This window comes from Oratosquilla oratoria, chromosome 17, assembly GCF_046742065.1.
Source record: "Oratosquilla oratoria isolate Oo_2021 chromosome 17, ASM4674206v1, whole genome shotgun sequence".
Taxonomy (NCBI): domain Eukaryota; kingdom Metazoa; phylum Arthropoda; class Malacostraca; order Stomatopoda; family Squillidae; genus Oratosquilla; species Oratosquilla oratoria.
Window position 1 is genome coordinate 32489649 of NC_134793.1, and position 24414 is coordinate 32514062.

The 24414-nt window shown below is 37.3% G+C and overlaps 1 protein-coding gene across 4 annotated transcripts; it reads right to left on the reverse strand.

Moving 5' to 3' along the window:
- Positions 1-1358: 1358 nt before the first annotated feature.
- On the reverse strand, positions 1359-23915 carry Kaz (E3 ubiquitin-protein transferase Katazuke). Of its 4 annotated transcripts, none has more exons than XM_076200904.1 (9): positions 23735-23915; positions 15777-15831; positions 15458-15643; positions 15159-15338; positions 14412-14635; positions 9881-9972; positions 6019-6182; positions 3901-4080; positions 1359-2330 (listed from the first exon to the last, which is right to left on the reverse strand). In XM_076200904.1, the coding sequence occupies exons 2-9, from the start codon at positions 15816-15818 to the stop codon at positions 2229-2231; spliced, it is 1170 nt and encodes a 389-aa protein (XP_076057019.1). In that variant the 5' UTR covers positions 15819-15831; positions 23735-23915; the 3' UTR covers positions 1359-2228. The 4 variants fall into 4 exon arrangements, with proteins under 4 accessions (XP_076057019.1, XP_076057020.1, XP_076057022.1 ...); XM_076200905.1 differs by lacking the exon at positions 23735-23915 and adding an exon at positions 23499-23608; XM_076200907.1 differs by lacking the exon at positions 23735-23915 and adding an exon at positions 23333-23401.
- Positions 23916-24414: the final 499 nt, after the last annotated feature.

Here is a 24414-nt window from a genome sequence, read left to right on the forward strand (position 1 = left end):
TGTTGGGGGGCCTTTGGGGATGCATGGAGGTTTTGTTGGAGGCATTCACTGAGTGTTTATATGAGTTGTGTTATATGGAGAATCACTTATGTTGGGTCTTCCTGTATGAATTTTGATTCCTGCAGTCTTGTCAGAATGGGAAGTTATGTTGTGGTAGAAATAAAATTTTAGCTGTTGTTGTCTAAGGTGATATTCCTGGGTGTTACGAGAGTCTGTCTGATGTATGGTGTACCAGCGATTTCCTGTAACTTCACTTGATTGGGCCTGAAGTATGGGAGGGGTTTGGTGATGGTTTGCCTGTTGGGTTGTTGAAACAGGCATCATGTTTATCTTGGCTGGGTGTGTTTGACTGAATTTACTGATGTGGCCGGTTTTAAGCCTATTTGACCAATTTGATCAAGTTGGACCCCGCTCCTCAAGGAGGCCCCGCACGGAAGTGCTTGAGCCTAGGCTTTGAACAGAAAACACTGTGACGGAATTCGTTTAAACTTTTAAGAAAACAATAATGCTGTAAGCCTCACAGGTCTGAGGGATTTATCAGTGAAGACTGTCATACTACACGAAAATAAAACATGAATTTTGAACTTTTGTAGAGTTGAGGCCTTGCTACCAATTTTCTAATGGGGCTCTGCAATTTCTAGCACTGGCCCTGTTTACTGATATCACATTTTTTTAACAATGTCTAAAACATAGGGGTTACAAGTGGTATTGTTCGCACCCAGGTGTTTGAGGGCTTCCTGTTTACATGGGGGGGGGGGGGAGGCATGAAGTATATGGTTAATTCTAGGACACTGACTAGGTCATTGATGTTGACCCAGTCAACATCATCTGAATCTGTTTTGATCCAGGCTTGAGAATTGGTTAATGAGGATTTCACCTATTGTGAGATTCCATCGGCCAGTGTGATAATAGGCTGGAGAAATGGGGAGTGGCGTGGATTGCAAAATCTTAAACAGCCAATGGATGTTGTTGGTAGGTTTGTCCGAGTTCTTTGCAGTAGTTGTATGACATATCTTGTGAAAGTTTAGAGTTCAGTGGTAGTGATACATTTTTGTATTCATTCTTAAGGTTCATGTGTTGTTGGACAATAGTGAATTTTTTTTTGTCATCCTGTATATTTAAATTATTGAACTTCATATGCAGCTAAATACTCAGTTATGGAGATGCCACTAGATTTGGCAAGTCAGAGAACATTGTAGAGAAGGTACAGTGGTTATGAACTGGGGTTTAAGTCTCATTTGGTTGGTTTAATGCCCACCATTAATCCTTTCTAAGGGCACAGATATGGGAGAACAGCAATGACTCTACTAGTGGCTATATTTCATCATAACAATCTTCACTGGAAAATAAAAGAAACAAAGGTTTTCTACATATATTTTTGAAGTTACACTGCTTAAATTTTAGCTGAAACCATTCTCCCCAATGAACACAGGTCTTCATCATGATTAATTTTTATCAGAAGACTAAGATAGATATAACAGAGCAACATATAATAAGACTTTCAAGTCCATAATAAACACAGAAAAATCATTACTCGTTTACAAGGCCTTACAGTCGTATACATGCTCTTTTTGCTCATTCCTTTTTTTTCAAAGTACCAAAGTAGTTTCTGAGAAATGAATTCAAGGCACCAAAATGGAGAAGCTGTAAATTATGACTGACTAAAAGTGTAAATAAACTAGAAGAGGTGACTGTAGTGCTTTAGTGTATAAAGTAAATATTAAGAATAGAAAAAATAGTATTAATTTTATCATGAAGCTCTTTAGAAAACTTTAAAAAATCCTCCCATATACCACACATTAAATGGTGATATGATAAAACTGACTTATCCATATCCTATTTGTCTTTTACATCTTACTTATAATCTTAGCTATAACCCATTACTTATAAACATGTATAAGCCAATACTTAAAACTAAAATGGCAAAATGTATTCATAGAAAAATTAATGCTTTAACAAAGGTTAACTCCATGCATTATAACTAACTTTACTTTTGTCATCTTTTTTTAATATTCATAACAGCCTTGACTGGCCACATCTCTGCATTAATTTCTATTTGCCTTGCTAGCCCACATTTATGTTATTGTCTTGTTTACATAGTAAACATCACCTGTATCTGTGATTAAAAATTAAACTAACTTAACAATGCCTTGCATACTGTTGATCACGAAAAATAATGGCTGAAGTCATAAAAAGATAGCATAGTGAACTGAAACTAGGGGAGATTTTCACATAACAAAAACTTTCTCTGCATCCTTAATATTAAAGGTTTGCTTGGTCCTTGGACACAAAAATGTTCCATTGTTTTCCCTTGCCAGGTCTTGCAATATCTGAAAACAAATAATGAATGAATAAAGACTATATAAATATATACATAAACATACATATACCAAGGCTTTTTCCCCCTTCCAAGGGAGGTAGCCAAAAAGGGAAAGGCATAAAAACACTCCCACCCATTTCATCCCTAAATACACTCCACACCCCTCCCACCCTTCCTCTCATCTGAGCACCTCCTGGATGACGGGTCATCCCTGCACCCTGCCCACCGCCCTGGGTCAGAAGCAGTGTCGCAAGACACAGTATATCCACATATATACATACATATATCAAAGTGCCCTTTCACCCTTATCAAGGAGATGGCCAATACGTCAATCAATCTGTCATCCCAGGTGTCTCTTACAAGACCTATAGCTAAAAGGAAACCTACAATGGCCACCTGATGGATCCACAAGTCACTCAGGGAAAACACACTGTATTATCCAGGGACTGTTAGTACTAGGCATTTTAGAATTAATTGCTCTGTGTTTTCTGTGTGGTGTGATTGCATCTATGGCAGTTTGCTTCTGTGGCTAAAACTATTCTGTGCTGATATTGTTTTGATGCTGGATGGTGTCCTGAATGCAAGCATGCTAGTGTGGTTCTTAGTTCTCTTGAGAGGGATATTTCTATGGGGCTGATGTTTGGGGGATGTTGGTGGAGTATTGAGTTTAGTGGTCTGTCTTGGAGAGTTTGTTTAACCACACTTCAGTATGACTCAAATTCTTGCGTGCAGCATCGACTGCCAAACGTACAATTCATCACACCACTCGCATTATAAAATATAAAGTCACTGCTGTATTACTTGTTCTCTTTTACTCTGAGTAATAATAAACACAGAAAACGTGATCAAACCAGTTCACAGAATCCAGGGGTAACTCGTGTACAACTGTAAAAAATATATAATCAAGATGCTGACACTGGCATTCTTGTGTACCTACTTGCTCCTGATGACACCTATGTGGGTGTCATCATACTGAAGTGGTTAATGATCTAAATGTGAATGTGTTCTTGATTGAACATGAGGGGGCGTCCTAGATTGAGATGGGATGGGGTGAAAGGGGCTTTGGGGAAGAGGGGAATGTCTGTTGAGGAAGGACAGGAGAGGACAGAAGACAGGGGTGAATGGAGAATGGTTGTATATGGATGATGTTGTGATGCATGAGGTGGAATGGGTGGGGGGATGGGGGAATGAAAAATGTCATGAGAATTAGGGAACAGATGCAAAGGGAAGACTATAGGAAGGGGTGATTGTACCAATGACACTGTAAGGTGCAGACTTGGGAATGTAAGGGAGGTAGAAAGAAGAAATCTAAATATGTTTCAGATGAAGTGTTTTACAAGTATGGAGAGGGTCATGAGGATGGATAGAGTGAGAAATGAGGTGAGATGGAGATCAGGGGAGGATAAGGAACTGGCATATAGGGTTCATCAAAGAATACTGGGATGACTATATTGTGTTAGTGTGGGTTTGTTTTTATGTCAACAACTCATGTGATGATGAAGAGGATGAGGATAAGGGCATTCCCCAATGAGATGGAGGGCTGTTCATAGTAGTATGACAGGCTCCAATTAACTACTTACCTTTTCACCATACACATATCCGTTTGGAAGCATGAGAGGCTGGTTATTCTCATTAAGGGGTTCTCCTGTGATGTGACAAACAAGGCGAGACTGGGAACAATGGGCATATGGAAGAGGTGCAGCTAAGGTGTTCAGAGGCTCATGGCATGCGGGACAGTCTGGATTACGTTCCATTCCACCCTGTAAGGAAAAAGTTTATCAGTCTACAAACAAAACTCTGAGTTTTTTTTATTTATTTATTTTTTAATATATATACTGGATTTTACTTCTATAGGGATTGTCTACTCAGCGATCACAGTAAAGTTCATCCAATTCCAAACCAAAAGGAATGGGAGGGTGGGAATAATATTCCCACCTCTGTTTAGATGATGTGAATAAATTAATCCATTGCCCCAGACCATTCCTGCAGAAGACCCAATGCTCCCAGGTACAGTAAGTGGCAAGAGCCAATGAATTGGCCTACGAGTCACTCACGGAAGAAATATCATGTTATGTTAATGTCTCGGTAAAGTTAGGGTGAGTTAGTGTGAGATGAAGTGATGTTGTTGTTATTCCCTAGACTATCTGGTCAAGAAGTCCTGCCTCCCTAAAGAATGCCACGGCTGAAATGGGGGTTTCCCACAAATCCTTTATAGAGTGTATATTGTGTTGTTGGCATGCATGATTGTGTACAATGCAGTCTTCCATAATGTGTTGTATAGTATGGGGTGAAGTGTTACATCCTGGACAGTTATCTGCAATGCAGTCATCCAGCCTCTTCTGGTAGCTTAGAAGGGCTGGATGGTGGCCACATTGCAGTCTGGCCAGGTGGACTCTGTCCTTTCAGGGGAGAGAGGATTCAGAGGGATGGATATCAGGGGGTCTGGCATGCAGCAATGTGTTGTCTTTCAGTTTGTTGAGGGATAGGTTCCCAGAGGCTGGTTATATATATATATATATATATATATATATATATGCTAATAAGAACACAGGTATGTGTGTGCTCACTTATACAAAGTAGACCACTTGGAAAAAGAAACTAACAAAGCAGAGCACTTTCGTATATTACATCTTCAGTGCAAAAGTACTTTTTGCGCTGAAGATGTAATATACAAAAGCACTCTGCTTTGTTAGTTTCTTTTTCCAAGTGGTCTACTTTGCATATATATATATATATATATATATATATATATATATATGCTAATAAGAACACAGGTATGTGTGTGTTCACTTATGCAAAGTAGACCACTTGGAAGAAGAAACAAACAAAGCAGAGCACTTTCGTATATTACATCTTCAGTGCAAAAAGTACTTTTTGCGCTGAAGATGTAATATACAAAAGCACTCTGCTTTGTTAGTTTCTTTTTCCAAGTGGTCTACTTTGCATATATATATATACACACACACACATATATATATATATATATATTTTTTTTTTCCTATGGTGATCTCAAATGTGAATGGGTCTGAGGGGAGGCCATTATGTTTTCCAAAGTTGTTTGTGTTTGGAGGGAGGGTGAGCACAATGTTTGAGTAAGATACTTTTTGGTGGGGTAGTTACTGGAATTTAATATGTTTAGGTTGGGAGACTTTAATATTTTGTTTCTTCTTAGATCTGGTTGTGTGCTTAGCCCCACTAGGTGGTGTGCATTCATGTCACCTGCTTGAATATGAATTTGTAATTAGTTGAGAAGTTGGATGCAGTCCTGGTGCTGATGTGGTCGGTGGCATATAGATATTTGTAATATCCTAAGATATTTTTTTTTTCATCTGTATTTGGTTTGTTGTGGTGCTTGTTGATGATTATTTACTGTCTTTTGTTTTACTGGAGAGGAGTATGCTGCTGTGTATTAGTTATGAGTCCTCTTTTGTGTTAATATGTCATCTCTGTTGTGTATTCAGTGAATGTGGGTAGTGTGGACTGTGGTGCTATTTTTAGTTTCATGTATTGGTGCTATGTATATGATGTATCTATAAAAAGATTAAGCAGCTCTGTGTGTTTGCTTGTGATAATGGTAATGCTTAGGGTGCGTGATTTGTGGTAGAGTGTTTTCAGGAGTATGTGAAAATAGGTTCTTTTCTATAACAATTCTTATGAAAAAAAAAAAAAAAGTGGTTATTACAACCACTTGCACTTACCCGATAACAATGTGGTGTCTTGAGAGCTGAAAGGCCACCCTGAAGAACAACACAGAAGGCAGACTGTGATGAAAGCTGATAAAGTTTCAAGTTTTCACTTCGGAACTGTTCAACTAACTCTTCCCAACGTGAATCTGATAAGAGTTCCTTGTATGGACTTATATCTGCCAAGATATAATGAATGTTAATGTCTTACTGATATCTCCTTAACTCATCTCTTATCAATTACTTCCCCTACATGTTATGCTCTGAAGATGGACGGTAGTTATCCATACTCTGCTGCCAACATCAAATGGACACAACCAACCCCTATCTTCTCATGAAGGTGCACCCCTAAGAAACCAGCTCCTGGTCTTCAGACTGGACCACAGTCAATCAATTCTCTCTCCTACATGACTCCCAACTATTACCACTCTCTATATTTCTATTTTTCAATATAAAGAGATCAGTACTCTAGTGCCTGGCCTTCCACTTCTCCTAACAGCCAGTAACATAAAAACCAACCTTGGCCCTTATACTTGCCCACACGACAAGCTTTACAAATGTCTAGTGCTATGAGAAGTGTTTTGTGTGGAGGTTTATCTGAATTGATGCAATCAAAAACTCTTTCTGTGAGGTTTATTAAAAGTGTGTGTGGAGTGTAGTGGTCTAAAACCGTGTTGTGTGTATTATACGGGAAGGGAACTATGCTCGTAGTGACCCGTCTTTGTATCTTTCAGCATCAAGTTTGTTCTTAAATTCTTGAATTGTATTTGCACACTGTTGCCTTATCTAATTTATTTCAGATATCCACCCCTCTGTGTGGGAAGCTGTTCTTTTTCAGATCTCTTCTATAACTATCCTTTTTGAGTTTCTTTTCATGTCCTCTTGGTTTCACCTTGTCCCACTTTGATGTGTACCTCCTACCCCCAAATATAAGGAAGAAAAACACTTAGGTATCTATGTACATCTATATATATATATTTGTGTATGTATATGAGTTCTTTCTTTCTATTTCTAAGTAGGTACTGATCAAGTGCAATAAGATTATGCTAGATGTCTAGTGACATGCTCATGAATAAAACAGTGAAGTGATGGGGGTAGACCCTTAAGTGGTTGTTAGGGCTTGTTGTTGATGAGCTCTGCCTCACTGCACTGCTTCAGATTCATACAATGTGGTGGGTGACAGGAGGGAGCCCTTTCATCTCTGAAGGGCTGAGATGGGAAAGGTGGTTAAATGGGTTTCACTTGGTCCGCCATCATTTGTATATGGAAGAAAAGGCCACTGTAAGAGGGCGGTAGATAGAGGTAGACATTTAGGTAGATCAAGGGGTAGGTGAAATAATATGTAAATTTTATTCAGTTGTTATGATACAATGGCCGATGGCAAGTTGCTGAATTGCTTATTCAAGCTTACCATCTTGTATTGTAAATATGGGTTGGAGCGGCGATCAAAGGTGCTGATGTGACTAAAATGTAAACACAGAGCTCGTTCTGCTTGTGACAAATTGCTTGCGTAAATACCTCTGGTGAGTGCCAGTGCAGTGTTTGTGTGTACCTGGCCATTTACAGAATTATGAAAGGGAAGGAAGTCCTTGAGAGAGAAGATTTATTAATGTGGGACAAGAGAAAAACAAGAGGATATGAGAAGAAACTCAAAAAAGATAGATATAGAAGAGATCTGGAAAAGAAGTTTCCCAAGAAACTCAAAAAAGATAGATATAGAAGAGATCTGGAAAAGAAGTTTCCCACACAGAGTGGTAGATATCTGGAACAAATTGGATGAGGCAACAGTGTGTGCAAAAACTATACAAGAATTTAAGAGCAAACTAGATGCTGAAAGATACACAGACAGGTCGCTATGAATATAACTCTTTTCCCGTACAATACAACTAAGTAAAACTATGTAAATACACATACATATACCAAAGGCTTTTTCCCCCTTACAAGGGAAGTAGCCAAAAAACAAAGGCATAAGATCCACTCCCACCCATATACACATACATATAACAGTATATATATATACATATATATATATATATATATATATATATATATATATATATATATATATATATATATATATATATATATATATATATATATATATAAGGTGTACATATATGAAACTAGTTCCTTGTCTCTACCTAGATACTGATGAGATGTTCAAGGGGTGAAAGTGGCAGTAGACTGGAAGTGAGCATTAAGGGAGAGCGACTGGAGGAAGTGGATAGTTTTAGATACTTGGGTGCAAATGTGGCAGGAAAAGGTGGAGTGAAGGTGGAGGTAGAATGTAGATTGAGAGAAGCGAGTAAATGCCTTAGTGGATTGAAGAGTGTAATGAGGAATAGACATTTGGGAATGGATGCTAAGAGAAGACTGTATGAAGGAGTAATTGTGCCAACAGCATTGTATGGGACAGAAACATGGAACATAAGAGAGGAAGAGAGAAGGAGTTTGAATATGTTTGAGATGAAGTGTCTGAGAAGTATGATGGAGGTTACTAGGCTAGATAGAGTGAGAAATGAGGAGGTGAGGAGGAGAACAGGGGTGGAAAGGGAGTTGGGAGATAGGGTTGATGAAAGAGTATTAGGATGGTTTGGACACATGGAAAGAATGAGTGAAGAAAGACTAGTAAAAGAGGTATGGAAGGCAGATGTGGAGGGAGTGAACATGAGGGGATGTCCTAGGATGAAGTGGATGGATGGGGTGAAGGGGGCTTTGGAGAAGAGGGGAATGTCTGTTGAGGAAGGACGGGAGAGGACAGAAGACAGGGGTGAATGGAGAATGGTTGTATATGGATGATGTTGTGATGCATGAGGTGGAATGGGCAGGGGGATGGGGGGTGAGGTAGTATGTGTGAGCAAAATTTGACGCAGCCTGAAGGGATTTTTCCCCGTCTTCTCCTTTTATGCATGGGGGGACGGAGAGGGGGGGTCGCCGATTTAATGAAGCGGCCTTGCTGTGGATGTGCTGTGTCTTGCGACATTGCTTCTGACCCAGGGCAGTGGACAAGGTGCAGGGATGACCCGTCATCCGGGAGGTGCTAAGATAAGAGGGAGGGTGGAGGGGTGTGGAGTGTATTCAGGGATGGAATGGGTGGGAATGATTTTATGCCTTTTTCCTTTTGGCTACCTCTCTTGTAAGGGGGAAAAAGCCTTGGTATATGTATGTATGTAGTTCTTGTACTCTAAGGAGTCTGTTCATGGTGTGGCGTACGTTGTCAGCTTTCTGCCAAATCAACCTTAGTTGCTTCTCTCTCTTATTTCCCATCTATATGCTCTTTGATTTCTTTTAATATTCTGTACATAGTAAAGGGGTTTGATATGCTTAGGTAGGAAGCTTGCTGGCTGAGCGGGTTAGGGCGTCGTTACTTGCGGCGAAGGTCAAGGTGAGGGTGGTTCGAATCCTGCCACCAGCGAAATTGAACCAAGGGCATGGTTCATTAAATTCCACGCTACAAAGCCCTCTGTGAGGGGCACCGTCCTAGCCTCCCGATAGAGGGGAGTGTGTGACGTTAAACCATATCATCACATAGTAAAGGAAGCTGTACAGTACAATGAGTATAATTTTTTAGGATTAAAACAAAGATTTAAATAAATTCTATGACACTTGGCAGTGTGGCATGTTGCCATGCTGATGTTTCACTGGGTGACTGGTGACAGTGACAATCCAATAATTGGTGGTCAAATTGACAACATTACACTCAGAGTTCCCAATTCTGCCCCACCCTGAACAGACTCCTTGTAATGCAAGGACTATAAGATTTCTACCAACCGCTGCTCATGAATAAAGTATCATATATTTCATATCTCTCAACACACTGCATATAGAAAATGCTATTCACTTAACTACAAATAAAACACCACATAAACTTGCAAACCTGTGTTTAGGGGAAAGGCAATAAGGGCCATGCATTTCTGGATATCAGGTAAATGGCAAGGATCCTGTCCTGCAAAATGCTTTCTTGCATGTCTGTAATAGAAATAAAGTACATATTTATCAAAAGTTCTCTGGAAATGTTTCAAAGCTAATTATGATAAATCTACATTTTGCCTTGGTTCTCTCTCCACTTACAAGGGGAAAGAAGCTTATTAGTATATAGATAGATTTCCTGAATGTAGTTGTTGTATATATATACTGTATATCTTTCCTATAGCCTCTTGAAATGTATACCATCTTGGCATTGTAAATGGTTTCTGATATTTCTTCCAATGTTCTGTCAATGGATGGAAACTAGTCTATGTTGAAGGTCTCTAAATTGTTTTTCATTTTCTCTGCGTGTTCTTGCCAATTTCTTCTACTGGAAAGTGGGCTGAGAGGTCAGTCTGGTCTCTCTAAATCCCTTTCATTTTTTGCCTTAATAATTACTCAATTCATCTTCAATTTTTTTTTTTTTTTTTTGTCATCACAGTTTTGGATTCTGTGTTGGATTTGTGATTGACAGCTATTACCCTCCTGGCATTGCTGGCTCAAGTTATTGGCAACTTGGACACTTGCCCGGGGTACCATGTCATGTATTTGTCCCAACTAAAAATATGGGGACAAATGCTAGGCCCATCACATGTAGGTCTCATGTGAAAATACAGCCCCAGGTTTAGAAAGCTATTTTCTACATACCGCAGATGATCCTACAATAAAATGTGATCTGAATATAACTATAGCTATCAGGCACACTTCTTCCATTAAGTTGATGTTAGTGCATACATACATACATATACCAAAGGCTTTTTCCCCCTTACAAGGGAGGTGGCCAAAAAACAATGGCATAAAAACCATTCCCACCCATTCCATCCCTAACACACTCTACTCCCCTCCACCCTCTACCCTTCCTCTTATCTTGGCACCTCCTGGATGACGGGTCATCCCTGCATCTTGTCCACTGCCCTGGGTCAGCAGCAGTGTCGCAAGACACAGCACATCCACAGAAAAACCAAATGCTGGTGTATACAAAATTCTGTGTAAAGAGAGTATTTAGGTATATATAGATGAAACTGGGAGACGTTTAGTTATTAGAATAAAAGAACATAAACATGACATGCCTAACTGGAACACAAATAATGCCGACTTTGTTTATGCATGTGATAATGACCATTAAACTCACTGGAACTCTAGTGAAATTATTGTTAAATGTAATGATTACAAAAATATGAACAATTTCATAGTCTATGGATTTAGAGGTACAAAAATTATGATTTAACAGAAGGTATGTTTAAACTAGGCCCTTTCTTGAGATCCTTGGTAATCAGGTTAGTCCCAAGGGTAGGTCACTATTAAGTGAGGTTGTGGTCAGGCTTAACACTAAAAGTCTCACCTCAAAATTTTGGGCATTGCCTACCTAACGTATTTACACTAATAATGACCAGCAGAACACAAAAATAACTAGTCCCATGAAAAGAATAAGGACAAAAACTACTCTTTGCATGACTGCCTGAGGGAGACTGAGACAAGAGAAGGATTGCAACAGGTGGGTGGAGTTTTGCTCAAATGTCAGAAGTCACAAGACAACTGATACAGATTTCTGTGGTTCTTTGGCCACAAGAGCTGTGACCACTATTTGTGTTGATTTCTATGGGTCGGTTGGGTTAAAACAACATCAGTATAGCATCAAGAGTGGGCAAATTTCTAATGCATTATTTATTCACCTAAGGGATTTTAATCATTGCATAAATTGGGAGGGTGCTAAAGAAATTGTTAAAAATAAGTCATATTTGACTAGAAATATAATAGAATCCAGTCTGATCAAAGATACATTTGTCAATAACTTAAATTTAAGTCATGGTATGTACAAACTGGACAATACTATTGTGAAAAAGGTAGTAACCCAAACGTCCGCTGCCGAGAACGGGTCAGGTTGACAATAGAGCCTCACAACCTTTCCCGGTTCCCTTCCTGACCTTATACTCTGTGTATATTCTTGTGTCCTTTTTCATTTCTATGTACCCTGAGGATGTCTGAATAGACGAAAGCACTTGGTCATCAGTTTATCTTTTTCCTTGGTGGTTTTTCCGCATATTTAGAATCACGAGTTTATGTGATTTCTCATGCATATATATATACACATACACATACATATACCAAAGGCTTTTTTCCCACTTACACAGGAGGTAGCCAAAAGACAATGTCTTATCAAAAACAAGGAAACTAGCAAAAAGTAATCAGTATAAACAGGTATGGATAAAAGAGGGATGAATAAAGAGGAAAGAGAGGAAGAGAAAACAAAAAGAATCGAAGTTAAGGAAAAAAATGAGAACAGAACAGAGTCAGACAAAGAGAAATTCCATTGGAGAGTAGTGGATATGAAAGTGAGGAAATGGTACATAGTGGAGAAAAATGAAGTGAAAAAGAAAACAGGATGAAGGTAACAGAAAATTAAAAGTGTCTTTCACAAATGTAGATGGATTAATAACAGGCTTGAATGAACTGAAGGAAAAAGAACCGGACATAATGGGAATTGAAGAGACAAAATTGAAAGGTTCACTACCACCCAACAGTGTAGGACATGGTGCATATAATTACTGGATTAGAAACAGAGAAGTAAAACAAAATGGTGGAGTTATGTTCCTGATTAAGAAGGATATAAATATGAGGAATGTTACATATGGAAAGAATAGAGTAGAGATGATTATGATGGAAATAGACAGGGGCAAGAAGAGCAGGAAGTTTGTGGTAAATTATATGCCCCCTAAAACGGCTTTGTGGGAAGAGAGAGAACACAAAAATATGTTAGAAGACACAAGGATAACACTAAATAAGATAATGGAAGATGGAGGAAGAATAGTCATAATGGGTAACTTTCAATGTAAGGAAATCTGCTGGGAAGAGATGACAGTGAAAGGGGGAGATGACCTATGGAGAAATGTAATACTTGATATAATTATAGAACATACAATGACACAATTGATACAAGAGAATATTAGGTATAGAAATGAGGAAGAACCTTCGAGACTGGACCTAATAATCACAGAACCTGAAGTAGTGGACAAGATTGAATATAAGACACCACTAAGTAAAAGTAACCACATATTAGTTGATAGGGGTGTATTGTATCATTAATATACAGATGGATACAGTTAGTACTTTACAACTCCACAGCGAGGCTGCGAGGCAACAGAGACCAAACGTCCGGCTACTGTGATCTGATGTCCAGCTACATCCTGCTGAAACGAAGACCTCACCTGTGTCCAGTACCTGACGCCTAGTTATGACCTAACTCTCCAAGTTCCTTCATTAACTCTTATTCAAACTCCTGCTTTGTAACAGTTATTCTTACTTACCTGAAGAGGGTTGTACGAGTCAACTGAAAGCTCGTATTTTAAAATTTGTGTAATGTTTTTCTTTATAATAACACCATGGATCTTGGAAGCCTTTTGTTTGACCTCCCTTCAAGATACAAACTATTCAGAAAATTGAGAAAATCACTAAGAAGATAGTGGATATTGAAATAGCTCAGGTCTTCAATCGAACATGTCTACAAGAAAACTTACTGCCCATTTATACTAATATATATATATATATATATATATATATATATATATATATATATATATATATATATATATATATGAGCTGGGTGCATTACTGCCAGACAGGTAGTGCATTACTGAAAAATCTGGGGTGGTATTTCTGTCAATGTTTCACCAATTTTAATTTCCTTAGAGCAATCTGCATTACTGCCTATGTGTGCATGCATATATATATATATATATATATATATATATATATATATATATATATATATATATATATATATATATATATATATATACATACACACACATACACAGTAATGTGGATCATTCTAAGGAAATTAAAATTGGTAACACATTGATGGATATGCACTCCAGATTTTTCGGTAATGCACCCAGCTCTGATATATATATATACTGTATATGTAATCCTTCATGTACATATTTTACACAATAATATAAATTAAGTGATATACAAGACATATAGAATTATTTGGGTACATATATAATAAAGAATTCTGCCTGTAAAACACTGGCGGCACCAGGGGGGGGCCAGCCCCCCCATTAGCCCCCCCAACTGAAATGAGCAAATTGAAAATTTAAAACACTCATTGAAATAATTTTATTAAGTGGAATTTTTAATTGCCAGGGCTAAAGATTTGTCAGCCATCAGTGCTAGCCCTACCATTAATTCCCTCCCCTTCTGAAATGAGGATAATATATGTGTATTATCATATTACTATTAGCCCCCCCAAAAATTTGCTCAGCCCCCCTTAGCCTCCCCAACTAAAAATTCCTGGCGCCGCCGCTGCTGTAAAATCACAAGAGCTGAAAAGTTTAATTTATTTTGATTTCATGATCTGAAGTAATTAATTTGCAACAATTATTCTTTGTTAAATATCAAGCAATATCCTAAGCATATATATAAAAATATCAACAACATACTTTACAGCTTCCATCTTCTGGTCACTCTTGATAAGTTCAATAAATTCTTGAAGTCGAACATTAAATTCTAACGAAGAGCTCAGTTTCCTTAATTTGCTCTTGTTGTCATGACACCAAGCAAGGCACTTAGATGTGTCATGTTCTCCTAAGGACTTCTCCACATCCCTTGCAACCAAGAACACCTCCATGTTTGTCAAGCCTTCTAGATTTCGGCATTTTGCTAACTGCAAAGCATCAAGCAAACTAATACATATTTGTTTTATCTTATTATCATATCTCTAACTATATTTAACATTTTTGCAGTACTGAGATTACCTTCACATGGGGTGGGTACAAGAAGAATGTCTGTTGATCAGGGAATGGAAAGGGCGAGACAGGTGTGAGTGGAGAGTGACTAAATGGATAATAAATTGATACATCCTGAAGAGATATTTCCTTCTCTTTTCTATTCATGCACAAAGGGACGAGAAGGGAAGGTCACCACTTGAATGAAGTGGTGAGGGTAAACCAGCTTAGGGTGTTGAGCCCAGCTGTGGATGTGCTGTGTCTTCCTGCATTGCTTCTGACCCAGGCAGTGGGTGGGGACAGGGATGGGCCTTCATCCACAAGGAGCTAAGAAAAAAGGGGAAACAAATGGGTGAGGGATGAGCATGAAATGGGTGGGTGGGGGGGGGATGAATGTACGACTTGGCTGGTTACCTCCCTCATAAGGGAGAAGATTTCTTTTGGTATATAGACATTGATTACCTTGATTGCTGTGTTGTAATATCCAGCTCTAAGGAGATATTCGATTAGCATGCGGTCAACTCGTGTTTTTTTCCATTCTGTTACAACAGCAGGACTTAAAGAGTCATGTTCCTTGAGATGTTCTATACGACGCTTCACAACTTTTGCCGTTTCTATTTCTTCATTAATTGCTTCTTCAGCCTATTAGAGCATGTGAAAGAAATAAATGGTATGCAGATTTTCTAGAGTAATTCATATGAACGTGTTTTCCATGCAGTATATTACAAGATCTGAAATTTAAAAAAAAATAGTGGACAAACCTTCCTCTTGAAAACAGTTAATTTTTCCACCACACCCCCGAGTATGGAAGATATTTCTGCTGCAGACTGGTTGGGGGAGAACAGTGTGTGCTCTAAATCTGACACTGCACTTGTTACATGACAAACTTCTCTGTCAAGAGTTTTCTGAGCAAGGCGAAACTTTTTGTTTAACACTTCATATGGCACCTATAAACATAAAATCTATATAAATTATTGAATCAATAACATAGTCACCTGATCAAATTTAAGCTATATTATATCCAATCTGAGAGAAAGAACAACAAAAATTAATAGTGATTACAATTGCTGGGCTACAAACCTTTAATGTTGGATGTTCAAGAGATGTGATTTCTGCAGCCATTGTGAAAGTTTACCTGGAAAAAAATAAAAAATAAATAAATAAATAAAATAAATAAATAAATGATGGAGCACTATGATGCAGTGAGATAACAGTGGATATTGTTCAGCAAGAGTATTACTGGTCTTATGACTGTATTCAACACAGTTCATTTAATGCCATGGAATAAACTTGTACATGTCATCCACAATTATCAAATATTTGGGAACTCGCGTGGAATGAGTTGAACTTATATACCATGACTACATAATCATAACCTAAAGTCTATACAAGACACTCTGTAAAATCATGCCCAAACCATCCCAATATTCAATTAACTGGAGTATTGTGGGACACTACACACTCTTGTGACAACTATATTTTTGGGAAGTTCTATCTGATATTCTAGCAAGTATGAATTTTTCCCTGTTTTATTGTCCTTTGAGTATTTTTACATTTAACAATACACAGTGGAGCTATATTATTTGTTCACACACACAAAAAAAAATGTAAACAACCACATTGGTGGAGTCTTCCATCTAGATACAATAAGTGAGTACAGATTCATAGAATGAAATAATTAACAAGAAGTATCATAGGCCTTTATGGAAATAATCAAACTGATCAATGTTATTAATTTTCTAAAACCTAACATAAATCTACATGGTGTGCTGGCATATGTCAGTGGTGTCAAGAGAGAGAGGGAGACTCCAATAGAGATACCATCACCTCCTGGTTGCAAATGCATCAAATCACCTTGGGTCTCCATCATGAAACCTGGGGCAATGGAAGGATTGGTAAAACCTAACAACTTCACAACACTTCAAAATGACCATGTCCCTCTCTACATCTAATTAGCTCTTTCTACTTTTCTGTCTACTAATATTATCTATCATTTATGGGTCCCTACTGTTCTCATTAAATCAAAGTCTATTTCATGAAGCAGATAATTTCTAATCATTGCAAACATCTATAATATGTAAAAGAAAGTACTGATTGATCACTGGAGCAAAATGTAGTAGCATAGTTATGAATAGCATGGAAAAACATCACTGTTAAAGGTAGTTCTATTTCCTCAACACCTCTATCTGTATTCTACTGAAAAGGACTGCAGCTAGTAATCAAATTATATAGAATTTCTATTCCTTCACTTTTATTTTTCACTTAGACAGTGGTGTTTTTCATGTGATATTCCACAGCTTTAAACATAAACCCAGTAAAATTGTTTCAATATAATTTTTGTAAATAAGACCACAATGGTTTTCAATTTATGATCACATATAATTTTCTTGTCATATTCTTACTTCACATGATTGGTGGTCAGTAAAATAGAGGTATAAAACATAACTGCCTCATGATATGAACCCAAGATCTTTTGTCCCACATTCCCAAACTTAACCGCATTTCATACCATATATAGGTTATTGTTTGTCAACCAGTTCCTAAGGCCAGCCCATCCCTGTGCATCTCATCTGGATACAAACCCTTTGTCTTGGATACTACTTTTATCCTGAAAATATTACCTACTACTGTGGGTTATTTATCAACTGAAATGACACAGTACCTTCATCTTCCCATTCATTCAATGCAATTTTTCAACATGGTGCTCTCTAATAAATCACACAAGCACATCTCACAGTAGTCTTCTGCAAGAGGCCAAGGTCAGGCCTGTGCATCTAGCTCTCGACTTTGAACTGAATAAGTGGTGGTGGTATCAGTTTGAATAATATTATAATATTGAATTTTAGCTCTATAATTATATAATAAATCTTGTTTACTCCATGCTTTATCCAGATTACACTCAAATTTAATAAGGATATTGAATCTATCACATGCTGGGGTAATACATTCCAATTATTTACCACTTTATTACAAAATGAGTTCTTCCTTTTATTCAACCTTGATCTATTCTTCCCTATTTTCATAAGATGTCCTGTGGTTCTACCATTTTCCCTTAGTACAAAAATATCTTGACATACTTCCAGATTGTACACTCCTGTTAGGATCTTAAATATTTTGATCATATTACCCCATGCCCATCTATACAATAGTGTGGGTTGTCTCAGTTTCTTCAATCTCTATTTGTAGATTAATTCCTTCAGTTGGTACTAACTTGGTTGCACTCCTTCTATAGGTTATATGTCCCTCAGTAAAAATGGTGCCCATACTTGGTTTGCATACTCCAGGTGTGGTCTGATTAGTGTCACATAGCAACTTAAAAATTCCTTCATCCAAAGAAACAAAGGTTCTTCTGATGATCCCTGCAATTCTACTTGCTTTGTTTACATTTTTTTGTGAGAAGGTTTGAGAACTGTAGTTTGCTGTCTATAATTACCCCTATATCCTTTTCAGAGCTTGGTTCTATCATCTTTTCATTCATGCTATATCCATCATTTCTTACACTATAATCACCAATATGCATAATTTTACTTTTTTTTTTAGATGAAATAGTAATAGACATTTATCCAACCATTACTTCAACAGTCTATGTCCTCTTGAAGAAGCTTCATGTTATCTTTGGTTTTAATTTGCCTGTAGATTTTGGTGTCATCTGCATACAAATATCTTTCATTTCCATTTTTTAATACTTCAGGGAGATCATTCATAAAAAGGATGAACAATAATGGTCCCACCACAGACCCCTGAGGGACACCACTTTTCATATCATGCCATTCTGATTTGTCTATTCTCTATTACACATTGCTGCTTTCTGGACTCCATAAAACCTCTGGTCCACTTCAAGCACTTCTCTCTGATGATGTAACCTCTTGTTTTTTTCTAAAAGTCTCCTATGTGACACCTTATCGAAGGTTTTCATAAAGCCACAGTAAATTATGTCCACTGCAGCATTTTCATCTAATATCTGACTCCATCTGTTTAATATCTTTACTAGTTGAAGAACTGTAGATCTACCTGGTAAGAATCCAAATTACTTCTTGTTAAATAGTTTATTTGATCTCATGTGATTCATGATGTTTTTTGACTAATGACTCCATCAATTTACACGCAATACTTGTTAGATTAATTGGTTTGTAGTTTGCTGGGTCACAACAGCTTCCTTGTTTAAATATTGCAGTTATATTCGCAGTTCTCCAGTTCAGTGGTAGTTGTCCAGTATTGTATGCTTTTTCAAATAATATTTTCAGGGGTTTTGTCATTTGCTCTCCTTCACTTCACTATCTTAGGATGCAATTCATCCAGTCCAGGTGATTAATTCTATTTCATGGCTTTAATGGCTTTTTTAATGTGTACTAATGAGAACTCCACATAAGACATTTCAAGTTCTTGCTTTGTTGGAATATTGGGTGTATCTCCATCTGATTCCTCTGTGAATACTTTGTTGAACTGATTAGCTAGTACATCTACCTCTTCTTTATCTGTCTTAGTTTTGACCATACTATCACCATTCACATTGAACCAAGACTGGGCCCCATTCTGGGTGTGAAAAGCATCAAAACACTGCAAACCATTATCTTTTCCCTTGGGTAAGGGTTTATGTGTGTATTTGTGTATTTAATTGTAGTACACAGGAAAGGAGCAGCATTTGTTGGGTCCTGTCTCTTATTCCCTATTTCTTTTTCTTTTCTTTATCATACCTAGATGTAAATTCATGTACAGTTCCAACTTAATCTACATCCTTGATTTCAAATTATAATATTTAAAGTTGAACTCCTGTGTTGTTTGAGCCTGGGCTATATCACTTCCTAAGCTATTCCAAGTATTTATGCATCTATATGGAAAATGTATTATTTACATCCTTTAGACATGTGGTCTTTCTCAATTTGCTCTTATGTATGTGTGTGCATTTACCTAATTGTAGTATATGGTTGTGAGTGCTGGGTGCTGACAACAAAATTAAAAAGTAAAGTACAGGCGGCTGAGATGAGAGTACTAAGGCTCATCAAGGGAGTGACACATAGAGACAGGCTAAGGAATGATGACATAAGGGAAGAGTTGGACGTGGAACCGATACTACATTTTATCGAAAGAGCTCAGTTAAGATGGTATGGGCATGTCATGCGAATGGAGGAAAATAGAGGACCGTTGAAATACTACAAATGGAATCCAGCTGGTAAGAGACCCGTCGGAAGGCCAAGGAAGCGATGGAAAGATGGAATACGTGAAGCAGTGGCTGCCCGAGGGGAGACGCTAGACCATGTTGAGGAGACGGAGTTGTTTGCAGACAGAGGAGAGTGGAGAGCATTCACGAGGCACCATGACTGACAGGGGAAACCCTACCTGGTGTATGGTGAGAAAAAGGTGAGAAGAAGAGGAACAATGATCATTGGGTCTTGTCTCCTGTGCATTTACCTAATTGTAGTATACAGGGAAGGGGGAATGCTCGTTGGATCCCATCTCCTATTTTCTAATTTTCTAATATACCTAGACTCAAATTCATGTACAGTTAAAATTTAATCTATATCTTTGATTTCCAATTGTCATATTTAGATTTGAACTCATGCATTGTTTGAGCTTGGTCTATATCACCTAAGCTATTCTACATATTTATACACCTATATGGAAAACTGTACTTTTTCACATCCTTTCGAAATGTGGTCTTTCTTAATTTATTCCTATGACCTCTTAAGGCCCTCCCATCTTTAACAAGGATATCTCTTCTATCAATGCAGTCTATCCCCTTTAGTGACTTCAACACAGTAATCATGTCACCTCTTTCTCTTCGATCTTTCAAAGTTGGTCGACCCAGTGCTTTTGGTCTCTCCTTGTATGGTTTATCTGCCTGGCTGAGGACCAGTTTGGTTGCTGCCCTTTGTATTCTCTCAATCTTGCTTATATCCTTCACTCTGTGGGGACCATACTACTGACACATATTCCAGTCTTGGACATATCAGGGTTTAAAGTGAGTTTTTTTTTATCATCTCTTCATCCATATAATGTGTATTTACCTAGTTGTACCTTACGGGAAGGGGAGCTACACTTGTGGTGTCCTATCTTTGTATCTCAGTGTCTAGTTTACTCTTAAAATCATGTATAGTTTTTGCACACACTATTGTTTTGTCCATTTTATTCCAGACATCCACCACTCTGTGTGGAAAACTTTTTTATTCAGGTTTCTTCTATAACTGTCCTTTTTCAGTTGCTTTTCATGTCCCCTTGCATTTCTCTTATCCCAATTTAGTAAGTCCTTTCTATCAAGGACTTCCATGCCTTTCATGATTCCGTAGATGATTAGGTGGTCACCTCTTTCTCTTCTTAGTTCCAGAGTCAGTAATTTAAGTTTTGACAATCTCTCTTCATATGACAGTTTTGAAAGTGTTGGGGCCATCTTCATGGTTGCTCTCTGGATTCTTTCAATTTTCTTTATATTCTTTTTGGTACTTGGTGACCATAGTGTTGTAGCATACTCCAGTTTAGGCCTTACCAGTGTGACTAGTATTTTTTTTCTCAATTTCTTTGTCCAAATAGGTAAAAGCCACCTGTATTGATCTTAGCAAGTTGCAGTATTCTCCAACAATTTTGTTTATCTGTTTATCAGGGGACATGTTTTTTTCAGATCCCACTTTCTTTACTTTGTTCTGATTATATATTGGCCTGATATTCTTTTTCTTTTTCCAAATTCCATTATACTACATTTCATAATGTTGACATCTACTTCCCATTTCTGACTCCATTTCCAAACCTTGTTCAGGTTTCTCTGCAGTGATTCACAATCTGTTTCAGTATTCACTTTCCTCAGCAATTTAGTGTCATCTGCAAAAAAGCTTGTGTAACATTCCACATCTTCATTCATGTCATTCACATTAATAGCAAACATTATTGGAGGCAATACTGATCCCTGTGGAACTACACCAATCACCTCCTCCCAAATTGAACTCTTTTCTCTGAGCACTACCCTCATTTTCCTTTAATGCAAGAGATCCTCCATCCCGTTTAGTAGTTTACCTTGTATCCCTCCTACGTTTTCCAGTTTTTTTTAATAATTTTTATGTGGTACTTTGTCGAAGGCTTTTTGTAAGTCCAGGAAAGTCCTTTTCTTGTATTATATCTATTAGTCTTGAGTAGAAACATATAAAATTTGTGGCACATGATCTTCCCTGTCTAAATCCAAATTGTCTTGGGTTTATTATATTTTCTTCTAGATGTGTTATCTATCTATTCTTAATAACTTTTTCACAAATTTTAGCTACAGTAATTTGTTGGATCTTCTTTGTTTCCTCCTTTATATATTGGTACAATATTGGCATTTTCCAGTCCTTTTGTGTATTTCCTCCTTTGAGTGAGCAACTTATTATATTATATATTTTGTCCATTAACTCTTATTTACATTCTTTTAGTATCCAATTTGCAATTCTGTCTGGGCCCTGTGACTTCCTGACATCAAAGTTCATTAATTGATCCATTATTTCTTTTTGTGTTACTACTATTTCCCTCATAGGGGAGATCTCACTTCACTCCCTTCATCCCAATGCTGTACTTTTTCTCTAGTGAAAACCAACTTCAAGCGATTGTTCTTGACTTCAGCCAATTCTACATCTTCTGTGTACTCTATATTTTCATGATGCAGTTTCACCATTTCCTGGTTTTTTTTTTTTAAAGTTTACCATTCACATATCTATTGAATAGCTTAGGTTGCTATTTACATTTTTCTTTAATATCTTTTTCATAGTTTCTTTTTTCCTCTCTGTGCACATTTACATGTTCATTCCTTTGGTTGATATATATTTGCCCCTTTTTGGATTTTTTTATCTTTTCCCAGCTTTATCTCTTCTATCTTTTGCCTCACTGCACCTTCTGTTAAACCAGCACTTGATATACTTCTTCTGTTTCTGTCTTGGTATGTATCTATCCACACATTATAAATTTCCATCAAAATCATCCATTTCTCTTCCACTTGTGTCTCTTCTTTGTAGAATTCTTCCCAACTTGCGTTTCAAAAGAATTTCCAGTTTGATCTTAAATTCTTGTATGATTTTTGCACTCACTGTTTCCTCATATGTATTTACTTAGTGTTATTATACAGGAAGGGGAGCTATGCTCATGGTGACCCATTTTTGTATCTCACAAGATCAACTTTGTTCTTAAATTTTTGTACTGTGTGCGAGTGTGTGTGCATGTGTTACACTCAGATGGAACTACAAGAGCACTGCTTCAACCTTGTATATTATAAATAGGTAAATAAATATGTAACCCCCCACCCCTACACAAAGTTCTAGTATGCTCACTTAATGGTGAAATGGTACTACAATTAACAGCTAATTCAGTAATTGGAGTCAATGCCCAGAGCTGAAAAATATTTCAGCAATACAAGTTCCCCAGCTCTGGTGGGCACAGTTGGGTGTATACAGTGTAAGGTCACAGTACTCATAGAACAAGCCATTAATGAACTCAGAGCTCTCTTCTGTGAAGGTAATAGCTGTCAATCATGATTCCAATTCATGATCCAAGACCATAGTCACTAGTGAATCACGCATTGGTAGTTCCTTTCTTGTATACCAATGAATCAGGTAAATACAATTGATGCATCAACTAGAACTGAGTTGATATTATATCTGAAGCTAAAACCATGAACTATTTACCAAACTACTATAATATATATGACATGGATTTTAAAGACATATCACGGGCGTAGTTCCTGTGTTATGTGTACTTCAAAAGGTGGTTACACACACAAGGTATAACACAATCCCTCTCTTAATAAGGCACATTAACATGAAACGATCAATACACGACAAAAATAATTACGTTATAAAATGCAGATTTTAACATTGATCTTGTATGCTAAATATTTTCTCCTCACAACTCTATTTTCATTTGTTTTATTTCCGGATTTTTTTCATTTTATCTGGATTTTTCGACTTTTCTACCCGCAGAGACCTAAGGTTAACTCTTGGATGAGTTGGTCACACTGGGTGTGATAATAGAGAGAAATATATACACGCCATAAACGTTTATGGAATTCACATAAACATTTCACTTACCTTAAATTCCCATACGGGTTTAATGCAATCCAACAACTTTCTTTTGCCAGCTGACGATTGTAAACAAACGATGACTCACCATCCGAATATACACATCTCTCGCAACAATAGTATATTTCTTGGGGGAAAAGGTACTTACTAACAATTGCTTTATTTTGATTACTCATAAAAATATTACACACACACATGTATTTGAGTCTAGGTATGTAAGAAAATTAGATAATTGGAGAGGGTACCCAAAGAGTGCTCCTTTCCTGTATACTACTATTAGGTAAATACATTTAGTAAACACACACACACACACATACACACACACACACACATTTATATATGCATGCAAAGTAGACCACTTTTTCCAATTGGTCTACTTTGCATGAGTGTACAGACGTACCCGTGTTCTTATCAGCATACATATATTCATATTGCCTATATAATTGATATATACATATACATAATTGATATATAATTGAGTTGTTCTATGATGATTTAAGTCAGATAATGGATCAAGAAAAAAGTAAGTACATGTTGGTAATAGGCGACTTTAATGCTAAAGTGGGGAAGAAGATGGGAGTTGAAACGTACATTGGTAGGTGAAAGAAATAACAGAGGCGAGATGTTAGTCAATCTTGCAAAGAACTACAACGTGAGGATAATGAACACTTTCTTCCCAAAGCGAGTAG

Excerpts from the sequence above, each read along its gene's own strand:
- Kaz (XM_076200904.1), bottom strand. The coding sequence starts at position 15,818 with ATGGCTGCAGAAATCACATCTCTTGAACATCCAACATTAAAG. Across the intron at positions 15,644-15,776 it reads TTGAACATCCAACATTAAAG|GTGCCATATGAAGTGTTAAA; the intron begins GTTTGTAGCCCA and ends TTATGTTTATAG. Across the intron at positions 15,339-15,457 it reads TAACTGTTTTCAAGAGGAAG|GCTGAAGAAGCAATTAATGA; the intron begins GTTTGTCCACTA and ends ATGCTCTAATAG.